Genomic DNA, 18,404 nt, shown 5'->3' with positions numbered 1-18,404 from the left:
CTCATGTCCTTTTCCTTCTCCCAGAGCAAAATCCGAGTGCCATTTTCAACAACTGACTGCCAGCTAGGCTCATCTCATTGGGTTTACAAGCATTAATGTGCATGCACAAGCTCTTTTAGTTAAGCGACTGGTCTCAGCTGCATGGTGTTCATCTTTTTATCTCTCATCTTGTAAAAATCAACTACTGTGAATATATGCAGATTCTGGCTTCAGGAACTATGTAATGAGACGTGTGCAAAATTTGAGAACAGAATCTCCTTTTAACACTGCTGCCAATGAGCCTTCCCTTTTGCTTGGGCAGTTCAGGACAACGTAATGTGAATCTCAATTTTAACAGATTTCCCAGGGTATCAAGAAGCTCTTTTTCAAGAACCCAATTCCATTGTGACTCTCCTCAGTGACTGTACCAGGCTAAGGTATTGCTCTATTGCCCCAGCTGCCTTCAGCAGTTCAGACGTGTCACAGCACTAAGGCAAAGTGGGAAAGGAAACACTGTCAATCGACCAGTATGCTTTTGGACAGACAGACTACCAGGTGTATTTCATAATACTGAAAAACCAATACCACCTGTCTCACTATGAACCTGGCTGGGTCTTAAGTTCTGCAGGAGAGGCCCTTTTGAGGTCTTCATTACCCACAGAGGCCTGTTTGTCAGACACATGTGAAAGGGCTTTCTCTTGTGTTGCCCCCAAACTGTGGAATATGCTCCCTCCAGAACTACAATTGGCCCCACTCTCTTGGCCTTCAGAAAGGGTGTGAAGATGCATCTTTCCAATTTAGCTTTTAAAAGGTCTAGTTGTAATTTTTTAATGTTCTTGTTTTGTTTTGTTTTTAAACTGTTTAAAGGTTTTATTGTTTTAAATTGTGGCTTTTTTTTTTTTTAGCAGATAAGGTGGTATATAAATGTTTATAATAAATAAGTAAATGAACTTCCTGAGATGGAACTCAGCTGAATCCAGTCAGCTGAGGGAAGCTGTAAAAGTATGTTAGAGACCAGAGGAGCCAAGCTGAAATTTGATTTTATAAATATTTCTTATTTTACTTTCAGATTTGTCTACCAAGGAAGGCTAAAATTAACAAAAAATATGCGTGCGTGCATCTGGCTGAACCAATTAATTCTTATGTTTCTATATGAACAGAGACACTGTGCTCGTTAGGGGCATGTAGTCCCAGGAAATAACAAACATTTTCACAGTTTAAGATTTATGAACTTTTAAACATTTCTAACATTAGGCTGCCTCATTGGTGCGCAATAACAGGAACATATTATTAGTTCAGTTTTAATTAGTCATAAAATATTTTGTTGCTTTTATTTGGATCCGTTCATATATTTTGCTTATGGTCCTTCCTCACAGAAGGGAGAACCAAAGCCTGAACGTGCTCACTCCCTTAGGATTGTTTGGGCAGTTCAGTTCTTGTGTAATCTCAACTACTGCAGGGGAGAGGAGTACATGAAATCTCAAATACTATTGGCAGGGTAATCACATATTCCAGTAAACTTTTAAAGTACACTCCCAACACTTCATATCACATGGTTAAAATGTTCTGTGTGATGGTGCTCAAACGGTTTACCTAAGAGGATTTACCAATTTTCAAGGCTGCTTAAGCACTGAATCGGCTTTCTGTAACTTCACTGGACAATCCAGAATGATTATTTTGATCTATAAAGCCCTGAGTTGCTTAGGTTTGACAAACGTAAGAGAGCAACGCCTCTCTCATTACCAGCTATGAGTTGTATATTTTAAGTATACTGAGTTTTCTTAACTTTTTTTGTTAATCATTATTTCTATTTGTGCAATGTTTGATGTTTAAATGCTCGCTGTCCCATGGGCTGGCTCCAGACTTAGTCATACTTGAAGTAGATCCACTGAAAACCATTTATTGAAGTCCCATTAATTTCAATAGGTCTACCCTAAGTACAACTAAATGTGGATCCAGCACCATGTATTTAAAAACTGTTATGTCAGTGGTCATCATAACATCCTGCAAAAAATTATTTATTATTTATTTCTTACATTTATATCCTCCCTTTCCTTCAAGAGGCCCAAGGTGGTGTACATGATCTTCCTCCTCTCCATGTTATCCTCATAACAACCCTGTGAGGTAGGTTAGGCTGAGAGACAGTGACTGGCTCAAAATCACCTGTGAGTTTCATGGCCGAGTGAGGACTAGAACCCAGGTCTCCCGACTCCCAGTCCAACACTCTAACCACTACACCAAAATGGCTCCCCCCTTTCAAAAAAATTACATGGGTTAATGATTTAACTGAGCCTGATAGTTTTATTTACTCTAGTGCAACTACATGCAGTCCCAATTCGGAGAAGGACCAGCACATTCCAGGAGGGAAGGATTAAACGGAATCTAGACGCTAACATATGTTGCAATTGCAAGTTTTGCCATTCAGCTATAGCAGGTAGATTTGTCTCACAAAGCTAAAAATGACAAAACTCATCGCCAACATCCAATAATTGATCCAAGCTAATAATCATCTTATCCATCCAGTTACACTAGGGTAAATAAAACTAATGGGCTCAGCAACACACTACGCAATTAGCATAACGTGAAGTTGGTCTTTATATTTTACTAACATTTTCCTGTTCATTTTCCTGTTAATATTCCCCTTTTGAACAAAAAGGAAAAGCAATCTCTTACCTTTATTACCAGGAAGACATCTTGAGAGGGGTATGTAATAGAAAAGATGGCCGACCGGGCCAGTGTGGTTATAGCAGCAGGTGGGACATGGGGACGCAACATGCCTTTCATTTGTTCGGAGTTTAAATCAAAGTAGAAGTTCTCTGAAATCTAAAAGAAAGTGCCAGCTAGTTGCAGATTGTTTTTTTTATATATGTAAACCCTCTGAAATCTTCACTGAATACAAAATTTTAAAAATGTTAGAGTAGTTCATGATACATGCCAACTTTGGATAGCTGTTTATAGCAAACAAAACTGAACAACTGGGCAGAGGTGGCAGTAAACAGAGATTCTTTTAAACAAAACACTAACGATGCCATGTGGAAGTATAATTTTCCAAATAAGCCATATTAGTACAAACACTATAACTACTAGGTAATTTAAATCCAAAAGAATAAACTGTGCATGTTCAGAATTAATCTGGCCAGCGCTGCATCCAATTGTTTTTGATATAGACTACTGCAGATATTGAACCTAATCCACAAGACCAGTGGGCACCTGAATATAGAGGACCCTGGATACGTCTTTCTTGCACGTGCAGAAATTGCAGTGAATTGGAAATAGTATCATCTGGACCAAGCTGATAGCTTGGAGAGTAAAATATTTTGTGGGATGCTAGAATCCTCCCATCTGGTTGCATGGAGAGCATTTTTACAGATGGATGCTGACACTGTGACAAAATTTCATTTGCAAGCCTGCTAGAATACTACAATTTTTGCAGCGGTTTCCCCGCGTGCAAATCTATATATGTACATTGTATGCCTAAATACAAGGTCTCAGGAAATAAGAGGACATGAATGAAGTAACGCTGAAGTCTATTTCAAGACATGGTCTCTTTATTCTGTTGCACAACACTCGAGGAACCTGGATAAAGCAACACCAGAAATCAGTTACATGTTAAATACTTAGAGTTGGACAAACTTTTTTTTTTTTAAAGAAACAGTAAGAAGAGATTGCAATCCTGAGATCTACACAATTCAGTCTTTCCTCGTATTTTCTATTACATCCATCTACTAGCAACATCTTCAAGTGTGGCCAGCCCCATAAACCATTTTAAAATACTTATCTGGGTTCAAAATGTTTAAAAATGGTTTACTGGGCTGGACATGGTAGGGGGAGCTGCCAGCAGATGGATATTAACCCTCTTCTAATAAGATCTTAGTCTCAGGGTCAGAAAATGGCTGTAAAACTGATATACTCAAACATCATGCACAGTCAAGAGGTCTCTATTTTCACTCATCATGCTCATCATGGTATTTTGTAGCCCTCTGTCAATGGCTAAACAAAACTTTTCTTTCCCTAACCTGTACACCATGTGTTCTTGAAAGATAACCATTAAGAACTTTTTCTCTAGATGCTGATAGAGCGTAATTTCCAACTGATGAGAGGGAAACTTGGGCAGTGTTTAGTTACACTTTCCTTGAATGTCAGCTTGTCATGTCATCCGGACCAGGGATCATAGTTTATAAAAAATACCCAAGTTAGTTTAATAAACCAGCTTCATAAACCAAGGTTTTAATCTGGCTAATTTTGAAAATGAGCAGAGTTTGTAATGAACCACAATCCCAGATCTGGAAAACGTGGTAAGCTGACATTCAGGGAAATTGAAATGAAATCCTTCTGAAGTCCTCCTCCTGGCTATGTGGAATGAGGCAGGGAGCACACAAGTCTGAGGCAAGCTCAGGCTTGTTCCAATTTGTGCACGTCACACTAAACTATGGTTTAGTGTGATGTGTGAATGTAGCCTGTGTAATCAATCAATCAATCAATCAATCAGTCAATCAATATCACACCTTTCAGAAAAATGTTCTTTCAAGGTTTACAACACTCTGCAAGTTATTAATAACTTTTTTTAAACTGTTAAAACTAAAAACACACAATCACAATAACATTAAGCAGCAGAGGCCAGGGACAACATTAAAATAGCATTCTGCCCAATAAAACCAGAGGTCACAAAATAAAGCAGTGCCATAGTAATAGCTGCCCAATTAACATTTTCCAAATTATGAAAAGGAAAAAAAGGTAAATAAATAAGTTTTCAGTGACCACCGAAAGACTTCTAATCATGTAGCCTGTTGAATCCCTACTGGAATGGAGATCCATAAATGTGAGGCCACCACCAAAAAAGCCCTATCCCTTCTGCCCACCAACCTAACAGGCAGGAGCACATGCAGGCAGATTGATGTGGGTGAAGGCAGTCCTTCAAGTCCCAAACCAGGTCCCAGCTCCCTGACTGGTCCTGCCCTTGTCTCATTCTAGGCCCAGAATGGCAGGTACTAGTCTCCAATTGTTAGTGCACCCATCCGTGAGGCCCTCTCACAGGTAAATACATATTGGTTTGAAGTGTAAGCTTTCTATCCATAAATTCAGCTTTTAAAAACAAGCCTGATTCTTCCAGTGCTTGAAATTGTACCTGGCAATCACAAACGTACAGAACAAATCCAGTGGCCCATCAAGTCCAATCCCCTGCCCGAGGATCAGATGCCTTCCGTCTATAGCATCCAATAGTGGTGCTTGTCTAGTCCTGCCTTAAAACATGGGTGTTGAACCTCTTTCAGGCCAAAGGCTGAATTCCATTCTGAAGTCGCCCTTGGAGCAGCACTCAAGTAGTGGGCAGGACCAAAGGCAAAAGGTGTGGGGCCAAAAATACCAGCATATTTTAGCTTTGAGCTCTTACTGCCAGTAACTAAGCCTTAGGAGAAGCATTTCAACCTATTAGAATGGGGAAAACCTCCACAAAAGTTGGGAAACCACCAAATGATTGGTGGTTGGGGCGAAAAAGGGGTCAGGGAGAAGAAGCCTTCTGGGGAACCCCAGAGGGCTGTGTTTGGCCCCTAGGCCTGAGGTTCTACACTCCTGCTCTAAGGAGTGTGATTTCATAATCTTTACCTCAAGGGTTCTTATTTCACCAGAGTCAGTCATATTATACCCATAGGTGGTACTTACTAGACATTGGTAATAGATTTTAACTGAAGCTCATTCCAGACAGGATGTTGATGTGAGAATGCCAATTGACTTGACAGCTGTTGGTCCTTCTCTTTTGGATGGCTTCCTCCTGATCTGGTGTGTAGTTTGGGGATACTGCTGGATACAGCATTGATCTGGATTCACTGGGAGCTGCTGTAGCCAAGAATGCCTTTTATCCGCTTTAATTGGTACACTAGCTATGGTTGTTCCTGAATAACAACATGTGGCACAAGCTGGCAACTTCTGGACAGGGGTGGGGAACCTGTGGCCTTATAGAAGTTGTTAGACTCTAACAACCCATCAGCCCCAGAGGTATGGCCAATGGTCAGGAATGAAAGGAGTTGGAGTCCAACAAGATCTGGAAGGCCACAGGCTCTCCACCACTGATCTAGGCTGACCTATTTTATGTATTGCGTTTTACCATCTATTCAACTTTTGTTCCATGGTCTACATTGAATTGTAGTCACACAAAACTAAACACAGTATTCCAGTGAAGTCTTACAAGTGCTAACCAGAGAGGCGCTATTACCTCCCTACGTCTTACTGCATGCAGTTCAAGCTCCATGCAAAGGAAGTAAACACTGAGCAAAATAACTCACCTTTTTCTTTTCTTTAACATCATACAGTGCCAAACTTGCAAAAATTGGCTCAATTTCAATTTCAAATCTTCAAAAGAAGAGAAAAGATTTTATTTATGTATAAAACTGGAAACATTAGTCATAACTAAACAAAGCAAGGTTATTTCACTTTGACATGACCCTACTACAGCTCCTACACACTGTGTGAAGACGTATGACTCTCTGTTGGCCACTAGTTTGTTACTTGATATTTTTCCTTCATTTTTTAACACAAGTATTATTGTTACAGCTTATTGTTGTATTTTTATATTATCTTATTTATTATTGGCTACTTCAAGAGAAGCTCAGAAATAAATAAAATAGTAATAGAACTTATTTTGAGAATGCATGATGAAGAGCGCAGCCTTAAGGTTCCTAATCACCACAGATTGTTTTAAACTACTGTAGCCTTGTCATTTGTCCTTCTAGTCGCCTAACACAACTCTGAGTCCTTCTTAAAAAGGCACCACAATATACACATGAACTCTGTATGTTAAAGACAAAAGTCATTTCTTCGGATCTAATACAAAGAGAATTTTGTAAAAGGACAATCTCAATTAACTGCAGTCATTCCTCTCTATACAGATATTCACAGATATTCACTGCAGCAAGATCTTCTAGTACTACATCTTGGTATAGGGTCTTACTGTACCCTGTAAAAGAAAAGGCCAGAGAATCATCTGGATTAGAGTCGGGATGTAAAACGGTTTCCCTCTAGGAGACAAGCCCCACATATATCTCAGTTACAAGAGGCGCTCTAGTCTAACCGAAGCTCCCTAACAAGAAGGGTTGACCTAACTGAGGACACACAAGATGAATACAGCCGTGTGGAAAATCAGTTTTGTGCTTTATTTCTCTAAGGGAATACCAGTAAAATTTTACCTCATGTTATTAGAGAAGAGTTATAGGCAATGAACCAACTGCAGGTAACCCTACATTCAGAAGCTCCACTTCATTAAACTTGTTTAACAGGTTTCTCTGCTCCCCAGTGAAAGCTTTGTTAACTGCCTCAAGTCTCAAGTCTTAAAGAGACAGTCAGGCTTCTCAAGCTCCAGGTTTGACTTACCTTGTCAGTTGTCTGGCTGATGTTGTAAAACAGCTTTCCTCAACCTGGTGCCGTCCAGATGTGTTGGACTACAACTCATGGGAGTTGTAGTCCAACACATCTGGAAGGCATTACATATAGCCATCATGACTAGTAGCCATCGATAGCCTTAACCTCCTTGAGTAGCCATTACAACTTTATCCTCTTCTAGAGGAAGAGCTGACTCCGCAGAGAACATGCATTCAGAAAATGAGAATACCTCTGTGCATGCCACTAGATCAGCTACAATTGCTACCTTCTGACCACAAGAAGGTCCAGTAGCTCTACAAAGGTAGCTCTATAGCTGCTGGAGATGGTCCCAGATGGACAAACCTACACAGACACTGCCAAGCAACAATCGAAGGGGGAAGACCAGTGACTTCAGGGAAGAGCCTAGTTTGTCCCATTTGAGCTGTAACCCTGCAGAGATCTCTAAAAGACTGTACATTAAAATGAACATAAGAAAAGCCCTGCTAGATCAGACTATCAAGCCCAAGCCCAACATCCAGTTTCACACAGTAGCCAATCAGATGTCTCCAGGAAGCCTACATGAGAGCAATCGCTGTCTCCTGCTGCTGTTCTCCACCGAACAGTATTCAGAGGCACCTGGAGGTTACATGTAGTTATCATGAATAGTAGCCATTGAACGATTTCTCCTCTAGTCCACTTTTACGCCATCTCAGCTAATGGCCATCACTGCATCCTGTGACAGCAAATTCCATATATTAACTACACATTCTGTGTAGGAGCACTTCCCTTTGTCTGTCCTGAATCTCCGGCCAATTAGGTGCATTGGCTGACCCTGCACTTCAGCTATCATGGCAGAGGGAGAATAACTTTCTCCACACCATGCATAATGTTATAAACCTCTATCCTGTGCTTCCTTAGTTGCTTCCCCACGCCCCCATAAACTAAAAAGGCCATAAATATTCTAGTCTTTCCTCCAGCACCCTGACCATTTTGGTTGCCCTTTTATGCACAAAAGCAATTGGCACTGAGGTGCATATCATTGGTTTGCACCTGCACAGGCTGCTAGAGACCACTTGATATAGGATAAATCAGACTGCTCATTCTCCTTGGTTGCTCTCAATTGCTACTCAATTAATCTTGGTTGGTTCTCACCCACTCAGCTACTGCTTGGTGGTGGCAGACAGTGGGATCAAACATGCGCTTCCACCACAGAAATCTTAAGGCCTGACGTTGGAGCGCTACCTATATGCCTAGTGCTGCTTCCAGGCATTATATGTGCAAGGCTTGAAAAAGTTAAGGCAGTCTAGACCTAAACGTCCCAAAGCCTCCTGCCATCTGACACATACCATTTATCCACGTAAATGTACATCTTTAACAGTGCAATCCTATATGTGTCTACTCAGAAGTAAGTCCGATTGGTTCAATGGGGCTTACTCCCAGATAAGTGGTATAGGACTGCACCCTAAGTAACAAGATACAGGTATATGAATATGCGGATCTGCACAGAAAAGCAGGATCTGGCACTGTGCAAGTTAAAATTAATACTTACTTTAAATTAATACTTACTTTAAAGACAAACACTTCACAAGAAGCCTCTGACCAAAGTGTTCCTTGGGGATTTCAGGGATGCCAAGCCTTTCAATTGGCTCCTCCTGGAATTGGGCACAAACCCAATAAGGAAGTAAGTAAGCGATGCGCTACTGCCACAAACAAAGCATATTATTAAATGGCTAAAGAAGGGAAAATAGATTTCGTGCCCTCCCCCCCAACGTCTCTTCTAAGACATAAACACATTAATCTTCAAGGCTTAACTGCAGTGGCATTTGCTGCAACTATAAATAACAGTGAAGGGGTTTAATTTAAGATAGCTACATAATAATAGATTGGAGGTCAGTAAAGAAAATGCCGTGGAACACAATGCCTAAAGGCCCACATTTGTGCTCTAATCGTATGCTGCTTCAGGCAACTTTGGCAGTCATCCCATGGAAAGAAAGCAAAGATAATATTGTGCTTTATCCCTTTAACAATCTTTGGCCAATCTGACTTCCCCCTACACCAGGCGTCGGCACCTTTGGGCCCTCCAGATGTTTTGGCCTATAACTCCCATCATCCCTCACCGCTGGCTATGGCTATTAGGAGTTGTAGGCCAAAACATTTGGAGGGCCACATGCTGCCCACCCCTGCCCTACACTTTCAATAGCAGCTGGCAAAGACTAATGGCTAGAGCCAAGGTATCTGTGGCAAACATACATAACATCACAGAATGTGGCAGAATCTGATTGGTCAGTCAGGTAGCTTCAGCTTTCATTTTCCAACAGGTTTCAAGCCCTCATGGCTGTGGAGAAGAGCACGTGGGCAGTTTACAGCACAATCCTATGCATCTCTACTTCAATTCAAGTCCCACTGAGCTAAATGGGGTTTATTCCCAGGTAAGAGGACACAGGACTGCAGCCTTAAGGACTCAGAAGCCAAAGGTTTCCCACATTCTTTTTTAACGCTTTCTGAAATTCAAGGCTTCATCTATTCCCAATATAACATTGAAATGCCCACTACCTTTCTATAGAAGTTGCACATCTAAGGAAGACATGATGCTTGCATGTTTGCACTCAGGGGCAGGGCTGGCATGAACAAGCCTCAGGCACCCTGACAGTACCTCATCTGGGGCTGGATGCAATGCAAAAAGCTCCTTGTGCCTGTTGGACTTTCTCTGATCATCATTCTGATGGTCAATTTCTTCATTTGGGGTCCGATCCAGAAGGTTTGGGAGCAAAGCATCTGGGAGGGAGTTTTTCAAGTCAAAGATACTGCAAGCCCAGCTGCCCCGTGGCGTATCATCTATTGACATGGACCGCCTTTTAAGATCATCCTGAGGTAGAAGAAATTAGAGGCAGTTTGCAATATGATATATCAAGAAATCTGTGACATACATTTTTGAGAAAATGAACTTAAATGGCAGACTTCATAAGGTACACTACTTGTTCATCCTGGTAACTGTTGCCATCTGGAGCTTCATCGGATTCGAAGATCTGTCTGGGCAGCCCTTTTTGCCGCTCCTTCTGCTTATCTAATGTGTTGGGGTTAAATCCAGTTCCCAGTTTGTGGTACCTAGGCAAAAAGAGAAAAGATTAAGTGATGTCCCTGCCCCACAAATCATAAGCCCAAGCAATTAACAACATCTGAAAACTAAAGCCCTTCACTGGAAATAATTTTCTGTACACTGAACAACATCTTGCTAATGTTCTGCTGTTGTTATTGTTTTTAAGATGCAACTGTATTTTCTATTCTTCAACTGCAATCCTTGCCTTCATTAACTAGAAGCGAGTTCAACTGATATCGGTGGAGTTTACTTAGGATCACAGCTTTCAAATTCACCTCACACTATCACCTTTCCCTGTTGCAATGAGGAACAAAGGCTCCTAGCCAGATGTCCATATGCCCATAGAATCACACCTGTCGTGCATAATAATGTAGCTGAACACTCCCAGTTTAATCACAGTGAATGGTGTCCTTCAGACCGTTGAACTTCTGGAGATTTTTGTCAGCACAAGCAATCTAACTATTGCTGCTTTCAAGGTCTTCTTGACTGCTAAAAAAACCCCTGCTGCATCAATTTGATATTCAAACCTCCTTTCATATTCTGTGCTGCAATCCAGTAGCTCTAACGCAGAATTCTACATTCCCTTCTACAAGCAGATACCGCTTTGCATAGGTAAACAGGAACACCCCATGAATACATGTAACATATCCCTTCAAATAAAAGAAACATCCTGTGAATGTGCATCATGTTCGGTGTATTTGACTAGAACACTACTACAGAATAGTAGTAGCAGCAGCAATAGTCAGTGCAATAAAAAATCAGCTTAAGTCATACATTTGCACTTGCTACATCCCAAAACATAATGGCATGATGCTCAAGATTTTAGTTCACAGTTCCAAACTAGTCTACTACAGGGGTGAGCAGAAGATAGATCTCCAGATTTTTTGGTCTTCAACTCCCAGAAGCCCCTGCCAGCATGGTCAGGAGTGCTGAGAATTGAAGTTCAAAACATCTGGAGATCTAGTTTTTGCTCACTCCTGGTCTACTGGGCATCAGCCTGCTTCAGTTCCAAGCTGCAGCTTTTGCTCAGAAAAGGCACCCCATGTCTCCATTAAGTAGCCTTGTAATGTCCACAAACATTACTAGTCTGCAGAAATGTTTACTAGCCTGCAGGGGCTGGCAGAGGAGGATGGAGAGCTCCAAACATCTTGCAGCAGCCCGCTTGGTTTCTATGCTGATCACAGAAGAGAGATAAAATGCTAGTCCATCCTCTGCTAGCCTGAGCACTCACCTGTATACAACGCCTTGTCATCTGTGGCTACCAGGCAAATTCAAGTCTGTCCTTAAGGTATTTATTTAAGTATATATATCAACATTCATATGGATTTTGCATTCCGATGTATCCTTTTCCATTTCTACACAGGTAGCCTTACACAGTGTATGAAGCAGCTTTAAAATAATACTGGTACATATCAGCTGGCAAAGCCTACTAGATATTCAGATATACGTCAAAGGACATAAGGAAGCCTATAAGGGGATGTCACAGTTATACTTTTAATACACTCCTGCAAGGCCAGCCATCAAAAATAGACCTCTGCATTCTCATAATTATGCTAAGAAAGTTCCACTCATGCCCTTGGTTTAGAGAGGTGTTGGCCCTGAAAGGGAACATTTTCAGTCCTGCACTTTCAGCCACTGCGATCTTTAACAACTTGACTCTCTGTCATACAAGGCCTTAGAACTCTTCCGCAGTAATAGGGCAGACATGTTTTTGAAAGGAAAGTATGTCCTTCAACAGTGCTGGATATACTGGGATAAGCACCCATCTGTTTTGACTTCAGCACAACTGCCATGTTGTGATGATTCTAGCCTATTCAATTGAGACCTGTTCATGTCTAAGGTATCACGGTTGTCTCTTCCACAAAACCCAAATTAAGTTTAATCCTTCTGTGTGTGATAGTAGACAAGTGACAACTCCCTCGCCTTTCTTCTTTTCTATCTCACATACACAGTAAAAAATATTATCTCTTGGACTACTAATGACAAAACTTGGGAAAGGTAAGAATTTATAGCCTCCAGATTTCCTGTCTCACTGGAGACTCCATTCAGACTGCAAATGAATAAAGAACAACACGGGACTTAAGGGTGGAATTCTTAACACTGAGCATGGGTGACAGCCAAATGGGTGATATTACTACCTGGAAAATGCCAGTAGCATTAGCCTATTTAAAACTGCTACTGGATAATTTTACTTTTAAATTGAAAACTCTTAGGTGTCATATTGATCAGTGTCACTCTAGGGCAGCCTTCCTGAGCCTGGTGCCCTCCAGGTGTTTTGGTCTTCAACTCCCATCAGACCCAGCCAGCATAGCCAATGTTCAGGAATGCTGGGGGTTGTAGTCTAAAATATCTGAAGGGCAGCAGGTTGGGGAAGGCTGCTCTAAGGAAAGCTGGAGATATATGCTAGTCTATGATAAAGTCACACTTTGAGGCAGAACGAGATGTGACACAGCCCAAAATGGCAACCCCATGTCTCATTCTTCTTCCCCTCCCCATAATGTGGACTTAGGAAAATGTGTAACTTGGCCACATGTGTTTCCCCTTCTGCTCTGCCGACACAGGAAAATGCATGGCTGCTGGTAATTTGTGGAGCAGAGGTAAGGAAACACATGATGTAATGTCACCACATCATACATATCCATAAGTATAAGTTGTGGAACGTCATGCGAACTCAGCAGAGGATAGCCATTTTTGGCAGCAAATCTGATTTTCGCTTCTAGCTCCACCCACAAAGTCTGCCTTTCTTGGACTGTGCTTCCAGAACATTCCCAAGAGTGACCCTGGTCAATATGAAACTCCACAACCCTGCAATTTAAGAGCTGGATGATTCCATAGAAATTTTTAACTAACAGCAGGCATTCCACAGGAAGCATTCTTCAGCCATTTCAGAGTCAGGACATTCCATTAGGCCTAATCTGAAACATGAGGCCAAGTTTTACTTTTTTACGCTATCATCTTTCTCTCTTTCCCTTTCTCTTTTCTTACTTCTTTTCCCCATCCCTTCTTTCACCTTCTCTTTAAAAATCCTAAACCAAAGCTGGGGGGTGGGGGGGAGCAAAAGAGAAAATAATAGGGATGCTGTTAGGTTCAGTCAAAACTCATCTGAAAAGACCAGCTGACAGCACCAGTCATGTCTTCAATATCGCATACATGGTCCCAGAACTGTGTGGATGCTGCTGCCTATGCCAATGGAAGATTTTTTCCAAGCCAAATTGCTACACTGGGGTGGGTGTGATTTTGGGAGTGGGTCACAGTCTGCAGCCATACAGAAACTGACAATCCTGTTTTAGTAATTCTTGCTTTAAGTCTTCCCCTCACCATTCTTTTTCGTATCTTGGCATTTTCTTCTCTGCCCCTTTTAGCGCCTTGTTACATACATCTTTGAGTAGATAATGCTTGTCTAAGATAATGCATGATTACAAAAGCTCTTGGAGGACAGTAAATGTGACATACACTGAAGTTTCACACACCAAGAACCCATCTTAACACAACTTATGAGTCACCCCACTGATAACGGAACTACTCAACTGCAAATGGCCTCTTTTCTTGCCTCTAGAAGGCGGCCCTTTCACTGAACTTGCTTCCTGTAAATAGCCACCCCCAAAGGATGGTAGGACAAAAAACATGAGACTGTGAAAAATTGACACATACTTTTCCTACTATCCCTCCAAAACTTTCAGAAAGTTAATCTTCCTTTCCTGGAAGGTATCCCTGATGACAGCTGCCTAAAAATGTAAGTGTTATGAAAGAACTATATGGCCTCACATGAACTCTGAATTTATAGCAACTGTCCTCTGAAAACAATAGCCTCATCCCCCTCCACAATCCAAGTGTCTTTTTTTAAATACAAACACATACAACGTACTTTCTGTTCACAATGGCCCAATCTTCCGTGTAACTTCTTACACAATCCCTCACATGGGGGTCCATTTCACTGTAAGTAAAAAAGGAAAGAAAGGAGATCTGTATGATCTGTTCAAACCACAAAAATAAAATTTATGTTTAACCAAAATAAACATCCTTGTTGTCACTAGGCACCACAGCGCCCCCTTTAACACTTGTTGAAGTGTGTCAAGGGAGAAATCTCAACCCCTTCCATGCTATGGCATGCATATTAACGATCAAAATACCCATGTCCGCGAGTTTGCTGGGCCTAATGCAACGTTACCAGAACAATGTGAGCCCCACTATGGTTTGGTGCCTTCCCATATAGCTCTGGTAATGTCTGGAGGGAAGTAATCACATAGGCAGGCTCATGAGGGCTAGCGACACTAGGTTGGAAAGTAACCTAGCCTAGTTGATCTGCCAAGGTGACTGCTTCCTTCCAAATGCTTCACTTCCTGCTTCAAAATCTCCATCCCCTGATGCTTTTTCCACCTTTATACCACATGTTCCAACTCCCTTTTACACCACCGGTCAATTCACTCAGGCTGGCATCAAGAGTTGGCATAGCTGGGCACCTGCCAAGGGCACACAGCCTAGCAGGGGCCCACTGACGAGGGCCTCTGCAACCTGCTTCTTCTCCTGCCTCTTGCTCTGGCCCAGACAATGGTGGTGGTGTGAAGGAGGAACGGCAGTTGCCCCTGCCTGCTTGCTCACTGTCTCTCTGCTTGGTAAGCAAGCAATAATGAGGAAGAGGAGCAGCAGGAGAAGTTGACAACAATGCTGGTGAGCAGGTAAACTCACTCTGGGAGAGGGGCCTATTGCTCAAGGGTCCTCCAGACCTGAGAGCTGGCACTGAATTCACTGTTCTTCCCTTTTCAGCTCAGCCCAGAATTTCAAGGGAGCCGTTCCCTTTTTCGGGTCTCACGCTGTGCTCCTGCCACCATTCCCATCTCTCTCTCCCTATACAGCTTGCACCTCCTTTTCATTCAAACACGCCCTGGTCCCAGTGTATCACTATGAGTGAGGGAGGAAGAGAAGTGTAAGGAAATGAGGTCCAACTCTGTCAACAGCATCAGCAGGGCTATCTCCCATACATGCTCATAGGTGTTTATGCAGGAGCAAAGTCTCTGTTTTTCACTCCTTACCTCTCTTCAGGTACAGCCAACACAAGTGTCCTACATTCCCGAGGATTGTAGATAACTTCAATATCATCCGAAGGAAATTCAAGCAAGTCTCTCAAAGGACCGGTCTCTACTGCCAGCGGATGTGTAAGAAGGTAATCTTCCAGATCGACTGGATCCACCGGCTCAGTAAGAGGCACCTATGTAAAAAGGAAAGGAAAGGCAAACATTGCCACATTTTGAAAATTAAGTTGACTTAAAAAAAAATGCATTTTAATTTCCCCCCACTCATATATTGTCTGTCCTGGCAGCTAAAGCCACAAGACATAGAACTGCCAGTTCCATATGATGTTAAAGTTTCGAGACCAAAATCAGAAAGGATTTACAATAAAGACACAGCCAAATGGTAGCTGCTTTCCTACATCGCTGGGCGTGGGGGCGGGGGGAGCAAGTTATTTATCCAGCTCAGAAAAAGCCCCAAACCTCAATCCAGCCAGCCAGCCAGCCAGCCATGTAGATGGCCCAGTCTTTCCTAGCCTCAACAATCATCTCCATCATGGCCTAGGGACTAGATCACAGGACTTCAACAAGGCTAAATGAAAACTCCAGGGCCTGTTCTGCAGGCACATGATGCAGCAACCTTGCTGAAGCTGAGTAGGTTTAGGTCTGCTCAGTGCCTGGATGGGAAACCACCTGGGAACTCCATGTGAGCTGGCTCAAATTCCATAATGGAAGAGGACAGACATGTAATAAATAAAATGAAAATAAATTGCTCTCTCTATATATATGTCCTGCAGGAATCATTAATCTTGAACTAATGCACGTGGTAACCTAAGTAAGAGCTCTTAGGGTGCAATCCTATGCAATTTAGACAGAAAAAACCCTACAAGTCCCTTCATGCCCCAGTCAGCTTGCACAGGATTGCACCCTTAATGACCTTAGGGCAGCCTTCCCCAACCTGGTGCCCTCCAGATGTGTTGAACTATATCTCACAGCCAAGGATGCTGGAAGTTGTTTATCCAACACATCTGGAGGGCACCAGGTTGAGGAAGGCCGCCTTGGAGCCAGTACACTGACACTAGGTTAAGGCCTTTGTATTTTCTCAGGCCTTTAACTATTAAACTGTGATTATTTTTTACAGCTGCTAGTTCTTTTGCTGTCTGAATCCCCCCTTTTGTTGTTGTTGTGTTAATGTTTTTGTCTGGTTTTACTGTGTGAGCTGACCTGGGAGTATTTATAGTGAATATCAACATAGGTCTAGATTAAACAAACAAGAAAACATAATCTATAGCGCTTAGCATTCACAGGATCTGGTTCCGACCTGAATCCTATACTCTGTTATAAAAAACGAACTCTGTGAAATTTCAATACAAGTGGAATGTTGGCCACAGAAGACCAACATTCAAGTCTTGCTCTTCTTTTGTCTCTTTCATTTTCTTGAACCCACAAAGCAACGCCACGCTAATCCCATTTCTAGCACGTTCCCATGGAGCATGCACAAGTTTGACACTTCGTTGCTGAGGCTGCGTCGCTTTCCATTTATACTACAAGCCTAGGCACAAGCATCAAGAGACAGACATTTCCACCCTTAAGCGTAACCCAGTCATGAAAACCTGAGTACTGCTTAGCTGCTATGTCAGCTAAGCCTCCAAGGCAGCAGCACCTCCATTACCTTCAAAATCAATTACAAATGCAAAACAAAGCCTTTGAACTGACCTTCCTTCCCAAACAGAGCTGCAAAGGTAGACTCAACTAGTAAACTGGGCTTTTGCAGAAGGAAGTTGATTAACGTGCTGCATGTGGGCAGATGCCACAGGATTCAGAGAGCCCTGCAATGCCTCATATATTTCTACTTAAACAATATAAGCTATCTATCTATGTATCTATCTCCCTCTTTATTTATTACATTTCTATACCGTCTATTAGCCGAAGCTCTTTGGGCAGTTTACAAGACAAAGCTTTAAACCATAAAATACAATAACTTGGTAAAACAGAATATAAAACCATACGTTGAAGAGAATAAAACCAAAGTAGTAACCAAGATAAAAGCCAGCAGCAGTGCAAAGGTCTAAAAACACAGTAACACATTAAAAAAAAAATCCTGAAGGGCTAAAAGGCCTGGGAAAATAAAAAGATCTTCACCCGGTGCTGGAAAGATCACAATGTAGGCACCAGGCGAGCCTCTCTGGGAAGGTCATTCCACAACCGGGGTGCCACCACTGAAAAGGTCATCTCCTTAGTAGCCACCTGTGTCATCTCATTTGATGAGGGCACCTGGAACAGGGCCTCTGAGGAAGATCTTAGGGTCCAGGCAAGTATATATGGAAGGAGACAATCCTTCAGGTAACCTGGCCCCAAACTGTTTAGGTTTGTAAATGAATACCACCACTTTCAATCTGGCCCAGAAATGGACTGGCAGCCAGTGTAGATTAGAAAGCATTGGTGTAATATCATCACAATGGCCAGTATCCGTTAACAATTTCACTGCCCAATTTGAACCAGCTGAAGTTTCCAGACCATTTTCAAAGGCAGGCTCACGTATAATGCATTGCAGTAACCCAAACGAGAGGTTACCAGAGCATGGATAACTGTAGCTAGGCTATCGCTGCCCAGATAAGGATCTGATTGATCTATCAGCCTAAGCTGATAAAAGGTGCTCCATGCCATGGAGGCCACCTGTGCCTCCAATGACAGTGCTGGACCTAATTTAGACCTCGCACCCACAGCCAAGCAGCAAGGCTAGGAAGCAGCAACACCCTGAAGCTGGAGCCCTAAATAGATTCATCTGAAGCTAAGGAAGGACAGCCAACTATTATTTTACAAGCTCAAAGTTGCCCTTATAGGGTTAGGATTTGGTCAGAGGTCAAAAGGGGTCATCATCCCAAATCTGCATCTACAGCACTCAGATCTAATGTTAGTCTAACTTAAGTCTACTCAAAGTAGGACTCACAGTGGATACAGCCCCAGTTCTG

At 42.2% G+C, this 18,404-nt stretch overlaps 1 protein-coding gene across 2 annotated transcripts in view; it reads right to left on the bottom strand.

Moving 5' to 3' along the window:
• Nucleotides 1-18,404, bottom strand: part of DOCK7 (dedicator of cytokinesis 7) — a 152,210-nt gene that overhangs the window by 107,569 nt on the left and 26,237 nt on the right. For both annotated transcript variants that reach the window (XM_084852329.1, XM_084852330.1), the window contains exons 3-9: nucleotides 15,457-15,632; nucleotides 14,292-14,360; nucleotides 10,305-10,434; nucleotides 9,983-10,195; nucleotides 8,896-8,981; nucleotides 6,258-6,324; nucleotides 2,653-2,802 (exon numbers count right to left, since the gene is read on the bottom strand). In XM_084852329.1, coding sequence (XP_084708455.1) covers nucleotides 2,653-2,802; nucleotides 6,258-6,324; nucleotides 8,896-8,981; nucleotides 9,983-10,195; nucleotides 10,305-10,434; nucleotides 14,292-14,360; nucleotides 15,457-15,632 — 891 coding nt within the window. The remainder of the gene's footprint in view (nucleotides 1-2,652; nucleotides 2,803-6,257; nucleotides 6,325-8,895; nucleotides 8,982-9,982; nucleotides 10,196-10,304; nucleotides 10,435-14,291; nucleotides 14,361-15,456; nucleotides 15,633-18,404) is intronic.

Source organism: Heloderma suspectum, chromosome 4 (genome assembly GCF_057233095.1).
Source record: "Heloderma suspectum isolate Gila_16-S chromosome 4, 16-S_ref, whole genome shotgun sequence".
NCBI lineage: Eukaryota > Metazoa > Chordata > Lepidosauria > Squamata > Helodermatidae > Heloderma > Heloderma suspectum.
This window is presented reverse-complemented; position numbering and strand designations above follow the sequence as displayed.